Consider the following 14576-nt stretch of genomic DNA (forward strand, 5'->3'; position numbering starts at 1 on the left):
GAGAAGTTTTCTCTCAAGAGTTTTGTCCATATCTTGTGGTGAATGTGTAAAGCAACTTACTGAACTACTTCAGGCATTCCGCGGTTCAGGCAAAGGACGATCATCACTTATGTGTCCCAAATCTGACCACATCATTATTATAGCATCCCAAATTTGTGGTTTCCTTGCATCAGCGATTCACTGACATCCTCTTTCTCTCCAGATCTCAGACACAATCAATGGGCTGCAGCTGTCCGTCTCGGGCCCGCTGACCACAATGGAGGAGATGTTTACGGGCAGCAAACCCTTCCTGGTTTCTACGCGGAATTGCCGGAGGTTATCTGAGAACGTCATCAACCTCCTCTCCTCCATCTCCGTGGCCCGCTCCGGTTTGGATGCGGGCCTCGGGAATGATACCGGCGTCAGCGGGGCCTCCATCATACCTCTGACCCCGGTGCCGCCCTCGGTGGCCCCCACAATGGCGCCCTCGGGAGGATTGATGCCCGGCCCCTTTTCACCGGGCTGGGCGGCCAACACGTTAATGATGAATGAGGACTACAGGTGAGGAGGGCATACCAGTCTTTGGTTTCTTAAATTTATAATAGTTTGGGATTTTTCATCAATATTATTTTTTCAAATTCAGTTCATTTGAATCCTTCCTTCCATTTTCTGAGCTGCTTATCCTCATAAGGGCCGGGGGAATGGTGGAGCCTATTCTAGCTATCATTGGGCAGGAGGCAGGGTACACCCTGAGCTGGTTGCCAGCCAATCGCAGGGCACATAGAGACAAACAGCCACTCTCACAATCACACCTACGGGCAATTTAGAGTGTCCAATTAATGTTTGCATGTTTTTTGGGATGTGGGAGAAAACCGGAGTGCCCGAAAAAACCCACGCAGGCACGGGGAGAACATGCAAACTCCACACAGGCATGGCCGGGATGGAACCCTGGTCCTCAGAACTGTGAGGCTAACGCTTTCACAGCTGCTCCACCGTGCCACCTGCTTTAATTCAATTTTCAAATTTTCTTTGCTCATTTTTGTTGGCCACAATAAACTTGTAGCCTCACTGGCCACAATATTAGGTACTCTGGCATAACCGAAACATCAATAATTATTGGATCCAGTATAAGAGCGGTGTCAAAATGAAAAACAATACTGTAATCAGTTTTGTGCACGGTAGGATTCCCGATGGTGAGATTCAAAGGAACTCAAAAGCATAAAAATAGCCGAAAAATAAATAAAAGATGCAATGCATCAATTTTTGTGGCTAAAACATTACAAAACATCTGCTTCTGCCTGACTGTCCCCATGTAATGACTTCCGATGTATTTCGACTGTCCCCTTATAATGACTTCCAATGTATTTCTTTGTCAAACTCCCTTTCCCTTGAACTAGATTGCGTAACAAATAGCTTAATTCATTTTCAGTGGAATTTTTTAAGCAATTCCAGTAAGGGGCCAGAGAAAAAAAATCGCGGAATTTTTAAACAATTTAGTCACCAATGGAATAGTCCCCTCGCTGACTGAGTCGCCATTCCGTGGGAGAAATGATGGACCTCAAAGTGGGCATATTTTGCCAAATCAACTTTTTCTAGTCTTTGGGATGTAATATTGTTTCTGTTTCCTCAGTAAACGTGAAATATTAATTAAAATTGTCCATGCATTTTAGGTGGTTGTCATACATCATGCTGCTGCTCCTTGACCTCATTGTGTGTCTATTCATCTTGCTCGGACTGGCCAAACAAGCTCGATGGCTGCTCATTTTGTAAGTAACACACACACAAGTTTGCATCTTCATTCACACGATTGTCCTCGTGACGCATTTGCACTATTCTCTTCAGGATGACGGTGCTGGCGTGGCTTGCTCTCTTCCTAAGCTGGGGCTCACTGGGCCTGGAGACGGCCACCGTAGTGGTGAGTGGGACTTGATAAAACCATCCATCCATTTTCTTTGCCGCTTATCCTCACGAGGGTCGCGGGGAGTGCTGGACCCTATCCCAGGTGTCAATGGGCAGGAGGCATGGTACACCCAGAACTGGTCACCAGCCAATCGCAGGGCACATGGAGACAAACAGCCACACTCACAATCACACCTAGGGGTATTTTAGAGTGTCCAATTAATGTTGCATGTTTTTGGGGATGTGGGAGGAAACCCACGCAGGCACAGGGAGAACATGCAAAAACCACAGAGCCGGGTCCGGGATTGAACCTGAGACCTCAAAACTGTGAGGCCAACGCTTTTACCAGCTGAGCCACCATGCCGCCCCCGATAAAACCACTCCGATGAAAATAGAGCTTGACAGTGGAGAAAGTGGGGAGATAATGCAGACCGTCTGTCATAAGTACTCACTCTCTGTTCTTAAGTAGAACTACAGATACTTGTGGAAAAAAAAGAACAGTACTGATTCTACTCTTTTCCTTAAGGTCATAAAAACCTCTGAAATGAACTTAAATACAGAAGTAAAAATGTGTTTTCATATATTTTTTAGTGGTGGAGAAGCTGTCCTCCATTAATTGCTTAAAAGTCCCTTTTTGTTGTTTTTGTGATCAAGCGGTACCTTTGTGTAATAGATCCTGATTTGATGTCTTCTTGTTGCCAATAAACTATGATTAATTGAGAGAAGAGCGTCATTGAGACAATTTATTGCCAAGTCAAATGGAAAATTAGTCTTTTGGTAGCTTGTTAATTTTTGCTATTCATGGCTTGTTCCCTAGTTCTTGTGGTAAGGTGGCACAACATGGTACCAGTACCTATTTTGATAAATTGGCACAAAAAATGTCTCGCCAAACAAAATATAATCCCTCCTTTATGAACTATCATAGCTCTTGTAGTTGGGAGAAAAACGCTAATTGTATGTTTGTAGTTTAATCATCTGTGGTGGTATTGTGGCAAGACAAGGAATAGAAAGTACATTATAAACTACAATATTGTGGAGTTCTAGTATTTATTTATTGCCATTGTCAGTGATTTTTTTTTCCTGGGGGTGTGGAATGGATTAATAGCATTGCCATTCATTTCAGTGGGAAAAGTCGATTTGTGTTACAATCAAGATCATGGAACATATTACACTCGTTTCGCAAGTGTGTAAGCTCTCCGCACCCGTTGCGTTGAACTGAGAACCTCCGAGGGAGCGCCGCAGTGATGGCAGAGCCCCAAAAAGGCAGGAAAAATGGGGCAGAGATTAAAAATTCAATGCGTGTGAGCACAAGCAACAACTGTGAACAAAATGTGTGCCGGCAGATGCGTGGGCGTTTGGCTCCGAGACATAAAGATAGAAGATGAAGGGAAGTGCGCCTCTGAGCGCGAGCAAGGATGAGTTAGAAAGATGGCGGAAGATGAGGAGGAGAAGCTGCAAACTACCGGCGGCTTTGCATCTCTCTCCTCAGGCCCTCTGGTGATTCCAAACTGATCAAACACCAAAGTGGCAAAGTGCATTCCAGTAAGAATGTACCTCACAAAAGGAAGTGGTTACCCATTTGACATTTGTTGTTGGTAACCATGCACAGAGGGAGGGTTTCATGTCCATTTCCAGCTTGCTCCGGTTTAAGAATGTGTAAAGAGGCCAAATAGTGGTTTTTTTTCTGCTCTGCTGCCCCTTTTGTATCATGCGGAGCTGGTGGGAGATGTCCCAAAGTCCACACAGAGACGCTCTATTCCTGGCTAGTGATAAGGAAACAAAGGACTCGCTGTGGGCCGCATCAGTTTTTCCTGTCCTCAGTGGCCACTTTTACTTTCACTGTTGTTGCCTGTGGGGCTGTGACTCCATCTTCTGGTGAGCGCATACAGCAGGGAGCAGTGCTTTACAGCCATGTTTTCCCAACCTTTATTGAGACCCAAGGCACATATTTTATGTTAGAAAAATCTCACAGCACCCCACCCAACAAAAATTTCATCCTTTTGTTTTTCATCAATTAAAATAGCACTGTTCATGTTCATGTTGTTATCATTTATAATATATAACAGTTTGAAATTTTACTTGCAGATCTTCACAAGACTCATGGAAGTTGACACTAGAATTGCCTTCGAGGGCCACATAAAATAATGTGGTGGGCCGGATCTGGCCCCCGGGCCTTGCGTTTGACACCTGTGGCTTACAGTATACTACATCGGTGTGGAACTACAAGTATGCGGGGTCTGTTGTAAACTAATACTATTTCATGGAGCAAATATTACATTTTAGCTCATAAAGGTAGATCGGTGCATCTGATAGTGTTTTCGCCCAGTAGAGATGTCCACTGCCATCCGGTGCTCAATATATTGACGATATGGTGGGCTTGTGCTCATGGAAAGTTATGTGAGGCTCGCGCAGGTGAATTGAGGACAGCAGTACTGCGTCAATCTGCGGCCGTCTGCATTCGGTTAGATTTGCGAGGAGGGAAGTGTGTCACTCGGTCAGCGTGTCTGCCAACATCTCCCTTACGCTGCCCGCTCGGCTTCCCTGTTTGATCCTCTTTCTTTTTCCCCTGCCAGGCCCTCAGTGACTTCTGCACCGATCCAAACATGTTCGTGCTCAACTCCACGAACTTCAACACCGGAACCAGCTCAGGTACCCTTTGCCCCTCTTGCAACCCGTAACACAGATGCTGCTGGTGGTGGTGGTGGTTGTTGTTGTTTACCATCTCCCCCATTCTACTGTGCCCACATCATCAGAACTCTGTCTGCTTGATGCTGTTGCCAGATAATCCCCCATGACCTCCTTTGTGTTCTTGCTCTTTGTTCACCGCTCAGATGTGCTGGATTATTACCTGACCTGCAGCCGGCGGATGAACAGTCCATTCCAGCAGGTACCATGTCCTCCTTATTTCTAATGGAGTGTTACGGTAACACAGAATGCTGTTTTTTTTCAAATGTATTTTTTGCAAAGCTGTGTGCAATAAAACCTAACCATTCTGACCCTCTAATGAATTAGAAGGGGTCAGCGATGACTGGTTTTATTTATTTTTTTTTATAGATCAGAATTTATCTTGCCTATTTTTTTTTTTTTTTGCAAATTGGTTTCATTTTAATTTTTCCAAATTTTCTTTTTTGGGGTGAACTTTCTGGTGGTTTATCACTGCTTCTTCAGGTGTCTTTGGGTTTTTAATAAATACATAAATATTTTTAATCAACACCATAATGACCATAATGGACCGTTTGAGTGCAATGCCCATCAGTAAGTCTTCATGCTCTGTCTTCAGCTCCTGACCCAGTCACAGAGGGCGCTGTCCAACATCCACACACATCTTTCCAGCGTGGAACGTAATGCTCTCACACAGTTCCCCAAAGCCGAGGTCGGTCACACTCCTCCTCGAGAACACAGTCGGCCGCCTATTTGTGTTGATTTTCCCGCATGTGATATTCTATCTGCAGAAATCACTCAGGGATGTTCAAAAGATACTCAACAGCACAGAGGGCAACTTCCATCAGCTGGTGGCGCTTCTGAACTGCCGAGGCCTCAACAAGGTAAGAAGCAGTGGGTTGGGGGGGGGGCATGCATTTGGTACACAGGCCTTCGGTGGTGAAAATCCACCCCTTAATACCTCTACTAGAAACCATAAATATAATTTAAAGGTCAAGTGTCATGAAATGGATGATTTTTTTGTATGTTATTAATGAAAAAAACAGCAGCCGGTATGGACCCATCCAGTTTTTTCATCACAAAACATGATTTTGACATGTATGGCTTTTTGTAACTCCCGTCATAAAAATCCTCTCGAGGGATTTGTTTTCGACAAGAAGCAGGAAGTGACGTTGGAGGCAGTAGCGTGCTTAAGCAGACTCATTTCTTTCTATTAGTTTTACATGCGGGAAGATTGCGTGTTGTTCCTTCGTGTTAACCAAAATGCTGGCTCGTTGCATTGCTGGATATCGCTCGAACACTCGGGAGGATGGATTCGCTCTTCACACTTTTGCAAAAGATCCGGTTCGTCGTGAAAAATGGATTGGACAGGTGCAAAGGACGAGAGCGTCGTGGGTTCCAAATGACAGGTAGTTGTGTATACAGTTACTAACAAAAAAAAATAGTTGGGGGTGGCGTAATTCGTAAATCAGAGGTGCTTAATGTGTGGATGTGTGCATCGGAAGGCTTCCATGCAGGAGTCACTAAAGGACGGCCTCCGCAGGCCTTGTTAATCACCACCGGCCATGTCGACGCGGCCGTGCCGGGCCGCCGCGGAGATACAGTGGATCAGACGGGGACGCGGTTTGGCCACGGCGTTGTCGTCGCTCGTGGGTGGTATTGTTTTTATCACCGCCACGCGGAGGTGGATCGGGCAGGGAGGTGGGTTGGCCATGATCCACACATCATCTAAATTTGGCTTGAAACTATACGTATAGGGTAATATGGCCCTGGACACTTTATTTGAATGTGAGCTGTTCTCTTCTTTGAAAAGAGCTTCCGTGTATCATAGTAGATTGGCGGATGAGCCGCTGGCCAAGCTGTGCCTCGCGGAAGAGCATGGCTTCAGCCGGGCTGGCTCATACATACTGTCTGGGAGTCTGTTGTTAGTTAGAAGTAATCCGCATATCGTCTGAATATGGCTCAGAGCTTCTTCTTTTCCTTTCGGCTTGTCCCGTTAGGGGTCGCCACAGCGTGTTATCTTTTGCCATCTTAGCCTATCTCCTGCATCTTCCTCTCTAACCCCAACTGCCCTCATGTCTTCCCTCACCACATCCATAAACCTTCTCTTTGGTCTTCCTCTCGCTCTTTTGCCTGGGAGCGCCATCCTCAGCATCCTTCTACCAATATACTCACTCTCTCGCCTCTGAACATGTCCAAACCATCGAAGTCTGCTCTCTCGAATCTTGTCTCTAAAACATCCAAGTTTGTCTGTCCATCTAATGAGCTCATTTCTAATCCTTTCCAACCTGCTCACTCCAAGCGGGACCCTCAACATCTTCATTTCTGCCACCTCCAGTTCAGATTCCTGTTGTTTCTTCAGTGCCACTGTCTCTAATCCGTACATCATGGCCGGCCTCACCACTGTTTTGTAAACTTTGCCCTTCATCCTAGCAGACACTCTTCTGTCACATAACACACCAGACACCTTTCGCCAGCTGTTCCAACCTGCTTGGACCCGTTTCTTCACTTCCTGACCACACTCTCCATTGCTCTGTATTGTTGACCCTAAGTATTTGAAGTCGTCCACCCTCGCTATCTCTTCTCCCTGTAGCCTCACTCTTCCCCCTCTACTTTTCTCATTCATGCACATATATTCTGTTTTACTTCGGCTAATCTTCATTCCTCTCCTTTCCAGTGCATGTCTCCATCTTTCCAATTGTTCCTCTGCATGCTCCCTGCTTTCACTGCATATGACAATATCATCTGCGAACATCATGGTCCAAGGGGATTCCAGTCTAACCTCATCTGTCAGCCTATCCATTACCACTGCAAACAGGAAGGGGCTCAGAGCTGATCCCTGATGCAGTCCCACCTCCACCTTAAATTCCTCTGTCACACCTAAGGCACACCTCACCATTGTTCTGCTACCATCATACATGTCCCGTACTATTTTAACATACTTCTCTGCCACACCAGACTTACGCATGCAGTACCACAGTTCCTCTCTTGGTACTCTGTCATAGGCTTTCTCTAGATCCACAAAGACACAATGTAGCTCCTTCTGACCTTCTCTGTACTTTTCCACGAGCATCCTCAAGGCAAATAATGCATCTGTGGTACTCTTTCTAGGCATGCAACCATACTGTTGCTCGCAGATACTTACTTCTGTCATGAGTCTAGCCTCCACTACTCTTTTCCATAACTTCATTGTGTGGCTCATCAACTTTATTCCTCTATAGTTCCCACAGCTCTGAACATCCCCTTTGTTCTTAAAAATGGGAACTAGAACACTTTTCCTCCATTCTTCAGGCATCTTTTCGCCCGCTAGTATTCTGTTGAATAAGTTGGTCAAAAACTCCACAGCCATCTCTCCAAATTGCTTCCATACCTCTACCGGTATGTCATCAGGACCAACTGCCTTCCATTTTTCATCCTTTGTAATGCCTTTCTGACTTCCCCCTTAGTAATCATTTCCACTTCCTGGTCCTTCACTCTTGCCTCTTCAACTCTTCCTTCTCTCTCATTTTCTTCATTCATCAACTTCTCAAAGTATTCTTTCCATCTATTTAGTACACTACCGGCACCAGTCAACACATTTCCATCTCTATCCTTAATCACCCTTACCTGCTGCACATCCTTCCCTTCTCTATCCCTCTGTCTGGCCAACCTGTAGAGATCCTTTTCTCCTTCTTTCGTGTCCAACCTGGTGTACATGTCTTCATATGCCTCTTGTTTAGCCTTTGCCACCTCTACCTTTGCCCTACGTCGCATCTCGATGTACTCCTTTCGCCTCTCCTCAGTCCTCTCAGTATCCCACTTCTTCTTCGCTAATCTCTTTCCTTGTATGACTCCCTGTATTATGGGGTTCCACCACCAAGTCTCCTTCTCCCCTTTCCTACCAGATGACACACCAAGTACTCTCCTGCCTGTCTCTCTGATCACCTTGGCTGTCGTCGTCCAGTCTTCCGGGAGCTTCGGTTGTCCATCGAGAGCCTGTCTCACCTCTTTCCGGAAGGCCGCACAACATTCTTCCTTTCTCAGCTTCCACCACATGGTTCTCTGCTCTACCTTTGTCTTCTTAATCTTCCTACCCACCACCAGAATCATCCTACATACTACCATCCTATGCTGTCGAGCTACACTCTCCCCTACCACTACTTTACAGTCAGTAACCTCCTTCAGATTACATCGTCTGCACAAAATATAATCTACCTGCGTGGTTCTACCTCCGCTCTTGTAGGTCACTATATGTTCCTCCCTCTTCTGGAAATAAGTGTTCACTACAGCCATCTCCATCCTTTTTGCAAAGTCCACCACCATCTGCCCTTCAAAGTTCCTTTCATGGATGCCGTACTTACCCATCACTTCTTCATCGCCCCTGTTTCCTTTACCAATATGTCCATTACAATCTGCACCAATCACAACTCTCTCGCTGTCTGGGATGCTCAGAACTACTTCATCTAGTTCCTTCCAGAATTTCTCTTTCAACTCTAGGTCACATCCTACCTGTGGTGCATAGCCGCTAACCACATTATACATAACACCCTCAATTTCAAATTTTAGTCTCATCACTCGATCTGATACTCTTTTCACCTCCAAGACATTCTTAGCCAGCTCTTCCTTTAAAATAACCCCTACTCCATTTCTCTTCCCATCTACTCCGTGGTAGAATAATTTAAACCCTGCTCCCAAACTTCTAGCCTTACTACCTTTCCACTCTGGACACTTCACTCGATTGTGAGATGTTCTCTTCTTCGAAAAGAGCTTCCGTGTCTGAAGGCGCGTGTCTCACAGCCACAGCATGTTTTCAATGGGGAATGTCCGGGGTGACGTCATGGACAGTAGATGCAGCCAATATGGGTACCACTTGGATGTCGAATGAGACTTTCCATAACTTTGTGCATGGATAACCGGCTCTCCGCCCATATTTATTTTTTCGTGTAGACATTAAAGTGAAAATTGTTACAGTATACTGTATGTATTTTTCATTTCATTTTTATCTATTTTACAATGTTTATAGGGGTGACACTTGACCTTTAAAAATGCAACAGAACAACATACACCTGTGTTATTTGTCTAGTCATATGACAACAAAATAAAATGTACATAAAATAGCTCATATTCACTAGAAGTTGTTAATTACAGACATGTTTTGTTGTCAAAGTTGACTGCAGCAAGTTTTGTTCTGACCTTTAAAATGTTAGTCGTGACTTCTCAATATTGGAAACCTTCCAATGGAATAAATGGAATTCATGAGATTTATGAGGCTTCACGTTTATGAGACTTCACAAAATCTAATGTGGGCTGTTGGTAGTCTTTGGCTGCTCACAAGTTTTGGTCTTACCCAGAGGATATGAAAATGCTGACGTCATCAGGCGGTCAGCGCACTCGTACTATGAGGACAAATTTGAAACAGCGCCGTTTCTAATATAATTTAAGTGACATCGGCCAGCGATACTGAGTGTGAAGTCCGAGGGCAGATTCCAATGACGCAGCATGAGGCAGAAATCCGACTGGACAAAAGGATCCAATATAATGGAAGCAGTGCAGCCAAGAGAAATGCTACAAAATGGAAAAAAAAATTATCACTGAGAACAAGTAAATACAATTTAATGAAACAAATATTAGAATTTAAGTGTTAAATGTAAGTAGGCCAGTGCTTCTTTTAGTGTTTAGGCCAGTGGAGAAGGTCTTCCCAACCCTTGGTAAGATGCAAACTCAAAATGACACCAAGTTTATGCTGTACTTCCTAATTTGAATTGAACATGTCTGTCCTGTAGGACTACATGGATTCGCTGAAAGGCCTTTGCTACGATGGGATGGAGGGACTGCTCTATCTCTCCCTTTACTCGTTCCTCTCAGCTCTGGCCTTCACTGCCATTCTCTGCTCTCTGCCCGGTGCCTGGAGGAGCTTCCCCAGGTGAGGGAGGAAGACAAAAATACGGCAGGTTAAGGGCCCATCTCACTGGCCTGAAGACTTGAGTCTCCGTTGGATGCGGAGACGTCCCCGTGACGTCTCCTGGAGACTCGCTGGGTCGCCAGAGAGTTGCGGTGAATTTAAACGTGTTCGATTTCATCTGAGACCTTTTGGAGACTCCTCTGCGTGTGCTCACTGTATAGGAAAAGCTTAATATAACTTTAACTTCGAAAACTGCGATCATGTCACCCAATTGAGAAAAGAACTGCGATTTGTTTTTGTCATCGTTATAGTTCAGGTCACCGGTAGTCATTCAGTGGCTTCGTTTGATCTGCTCTGAAATTGTGAGTCCTTCTTTGCTAGTTTGAATCAAATCAAAATAAACTGAGATTAAATAATATACACCCAAAACCAAAGTCACCAAGAATTGAACCGTTAACGTGACTCACATCTTTTTCCACCTTCTCACTGTTAGCCATCCATCCTCACACATCTCCATGTCTTTCTCTTCCATGGGCGCCGTTTTGCCAGCGATTCGGAAGAGTACGAGGACTCGGACAGCGAGAGTGAGGACCCCTTCACCTCCCATCAGGCACGTAGACAGACGGCCTCGGGGTCTCAGCGCGGGGCCATGGCCCCCTTCTATAATTACCCGGGGGCCGGGTGGACACCCCCCTTTTCTAGTGCGCCGCCCCTCCCGTGAGTAACACCAGACACACGGACACGCAGACAGACAGACAGACAGGCAGACAGAAGCTTCCAGATATTGCAGGAGAGTCCAGAAAGCACACAAATCATATGTACGGTCACATATTGTACACTGACCAGACAGAATATTAGGTACACCTGCACAATCTACAAAAGTCCAATAAGAGAGTTGTCAAAGGTTGGCTGTAGTTTGTAGTGGTGTACAACATTATCTATCTATCTATCTATCTATCTATCTATCTATCTATCTATCTATCTATCTATCTAGCCCTCTGCTCTTATTTTACCATTACTTATCTTAATTTACCTTATGCTACCTTACCCTACTCACCTATATCTTTCCTTACATTACCCTACCTTGCCTTAATTTATCTCAATGTTTCTCATTTTAACTTATCTTACCTTAACCTACCGACCTAATCTAATCTTGTTTTATTTTACCTTACCCTACATGGCCTTATCTTTACCTTTCTACATACCCATCTAATCTTGTCTTGTTTTATCTTATCTTAGCTTACCCTCCCTTACTCTACCTGTTTTACCGACCGTAATTCCCGGCCTACAAAGCGCACCTGGTCACAAGCCTCACTGAGTACATTTGTAAAGGAAATACCATTCGGTACATACATAACCCGCAAATGCCCACATTGAAATCTGCATTGAAACACGAGATATTTACATAGAAAGACGGTACACAGAAAGAGTTTAACACTAATGCTAGTGCTAACGCTAGCGCCGCGCGAAAGCTAGCACTATCGCTAGCGCTAACACTAACAGGGCTGGTTAAAATAAAACTTACTGGTAAATATCATTAAGACACGCAAGTAACACAGCAGCAACACACTAGCACTGCGCTAATGCTAGAGCAGCGTTAACAGGGCTGGTAAAAGTCACTTCCTCGGCATATATATTCCATCGGTCTCATTCGTACCTTTTCTACTCGAGTGCCCCCCTGCAGCTGTTTAGAAAAAAAAATGCTTAAATTAGCCACATCACCGCAGGGTTGAAAGTGTGTGAAAAAAGCCGCGGCTTGTAGGCCAGAAATTACGATAATCTTGTTTAATATTACCTTACCCTACTTTACCTTACCCTACCATGCTAATTTTCTGTTATATTTGACCTTACCTTACCATATTCTTCTCTACCTTACCTACCTACCTGTTTCTTTACGTTAATAGTATTAGGAGTAGTAATAGTCACAGTAAAAATTGGACAAGTAGTAGTGTTAAAAGTGGTAGGAATAGTAATAGTATAAATGTCATTGGATATAGTAGAAATAGTAGTTGAAGTAGTATTGGAGGTAGTAGAAATAGTAATAAAGCTAGTCATATTGGTAGAAGAAATAGTATTGGAGATAGCTGTGGAAGCAGTGGTGCAAGAGGTAGAAGTAGTACTTGATGTAGTAGTAGCATAAATTGTGATTGTAAAAGTAGTCATAGACAAAATAGAGAGAAGTACGAGTTGAAGTAGAATAAATTGTACTAGTAGAACTAGTATTCGAGGTAGAATTATGAGTGGTGTTGGTGATAAAAGTAGTTGAAGTAGTAGATATGAATTTCCCTTTTATCCATTCACGTGAGTGATTGCCGTTTTACACCACTGCGAACTACAACAGCAATATTAAAACCTGAATAGCTTTGAGCATTATTTGTTCTTTAAAGGTCCGACTATTCCACCCAGCTCCGATTGGGATTGTTCAGGTGTACCTAATGTTGTGTGCGCTCAGTCTGCACCTCACGTGCACATTCCGCCGTGACGAGCGCCAAGTACGACACACGAGAGGCAGTCGGCGAGCGTTTCGCTCCCACGCACCACCAGCTGCTGCTGCTGCCCGTCCGCAGACAGACAGACAGACAAACAGGTCAGCATGGACCAAAGTGGAGACAGAGGAGCGGACACAACTGCAGAGGCCTGTCTGTCTGTCTGTATGTCCGCCCGTCCGTGTCTGTCTGTCTGCCCGTGTGTCTGTCCATCCGTCCGTCTGTCTCGAGTGTTTTCAGGACAGACCACGCCGGCCCACTTTTTTTTCCCTCCCCTCGAAATTGCGGCATCATGATCTCCACCTCCTGAGGCTGTGATTTTTAAAAACATTTTTTTTAATATATTTTGAGAAGGGGTTATCAGGGGTTGTGAATTGGCAAGTAAAACCCGTGTAGGTACCTAGCGCCCACAACCTTTTCACCCTCCGCATCACTCTTCATCACTTGTCTCCTCACTGTGATCACTCCTGGCTTTTTTTTTTTTTTTATTTCTCTTCATGACTACTCACACTTCTTACATCTTATTTAGAGCACAGTCCCACTATAAAACCAGTTAAACATTTCATCCATATCTGTGATATCCATCTTAAGGTCCATGTTCTAGTACTGTTGGTCCTCACGAGTAACACAATTCATCACACCGGTAGAACAGTTTTACTAGTAATCCATTTTTTTTGCCATTTTAGGCCTACTAGTTTGACCCTAAACTGGATATCCGTGACATAAAATAAATGCTTAATCGACTTTCCATGAAGCCAGTTTCGTCAAAATACAGAAGTAGTAACGTTTTTTTTCCCATTACTCTGAAAAAAGTCCTTTTGTTTTGAGTTTGCTTCATTTGAACATATGCATTGCTTTACCCATAGTTAAAAGGTGTTAAAGTAACATTTGATTATTTTCAAGGAACAGAAGGTAAAAATACGTCAGTTTACCAGTATATTAGGAGCAATTAAGACTTACACTCCTAGGCTCCAATATCATGTACTTGTCGGACGAGTATCCTAAATTTGTTTTATTTGTGAGGACAATGAGCGTAATACTACACGGACCTTGAGCTCAATGTCCTTATGAAGACTATTGAAACTATTTGATCATTTATTCCACATTCTTGATATCCATCTTAAGGCGTACTAGTAGCACTAAAAGTGAAAAACCATTACATTACTAGGACACTGTGTTTACTAGTGTGCTGAGTCGTGTTACTGACAAAGAGGGTAATAGTACGTGGACCTTAAAGTGGGTATCAAGGTCATGGAATAAATGCTCAAAGCTAGGAAGCGGCCATCATAGACCACAACATTAGGTACAGCTGTGCAAGTTGCGACATCGAATGTCTCGATAAGTTTTTCCCACCCAAGGAACATAGTGCAGATTTCGTGGCACGCCATCAAACATAAATATTGCAAAAACAGTCACTATACTTGCAATACACATTGTAACTGGCATTGGCTAAATTTCCACTGGCAGAGATGGATGAACAAAGACTCATTATTTGTAGTAAACAGATATTTCTCTTACCCAATTAAGTGAAATTGGATAAGTTCCTGCAGAGCACTGTTTGGGAATTACTGATCTAGACTGTTTCTGGTTAATGGAATTTTATCTTAGTCCCAAAAAATTAAAAAAGTGCTTTCATTTGACTTTTGAACGAAATTGTACACGCAAATTTG

At 44.0% G+C, this 14576-nt stretch overlaps 1 protein-coding gene across 4 annotated transcripts in view; it reads left to right on the forward strand.

Annotated features, from left to right (window-relative positions):
* The window catches only part of ttyh1 (tweety family member 1), a 40852-nt gene that overhangs the window by 23293 nt on the left and 2983 nt on the right, over positions 1-14576 (forward strand). For 3 of the 4 annotated variants that reach the window (XM_061820856.1, XM_061820857.1, XM_061820855.1), the window contains exons 5-13: positions 203-540; positions 1650-1745; positions 1822-1894; positions 4452-4527; positions 4710-4765; positions 5159-5251; positions 5331-5423; positions 10302-10441; positions 10970-11137. In XM_061820856.1, coding sequence (XP_061676840.1) covers positions 203-540; positions 1650-1745; positions 1822-1894; positions 4452-4527; positions 4710-4765; positions 5159-5251; positions 5331-5423; positions 10302-10441; positions 10970-11137 — 1133 coding nt within the window. The remainder of the gene's footprint in view (positions 1-202; positions 541-1649; positions 1746-1821; positions 1895-4451; positions 4528-4709; positions 4766-5158; positions 5252-5330; positions 5424-10301; positions 10442-10969; positions 11138-14576) is intronic. The other variant, XM_061820858.1, reaches the window with a different exon arrangement.

This window comes from Syngnathoides biaculeatus, chromosome 5 (genome assembly GCF_019802595.1).
Source record: "Syngnathoides biaculeatus isolate LvHL_M chromosome 5, ASM1980259v1, whole genome shotgun sequence".
NCBI classification, from domain to species: Eukaryota; Metazoa; Chordata; class Actinopteri; order Syngnathiformes; family Syngnathidae; genus Syngnathoides; species Syngnathoides biaculeatus.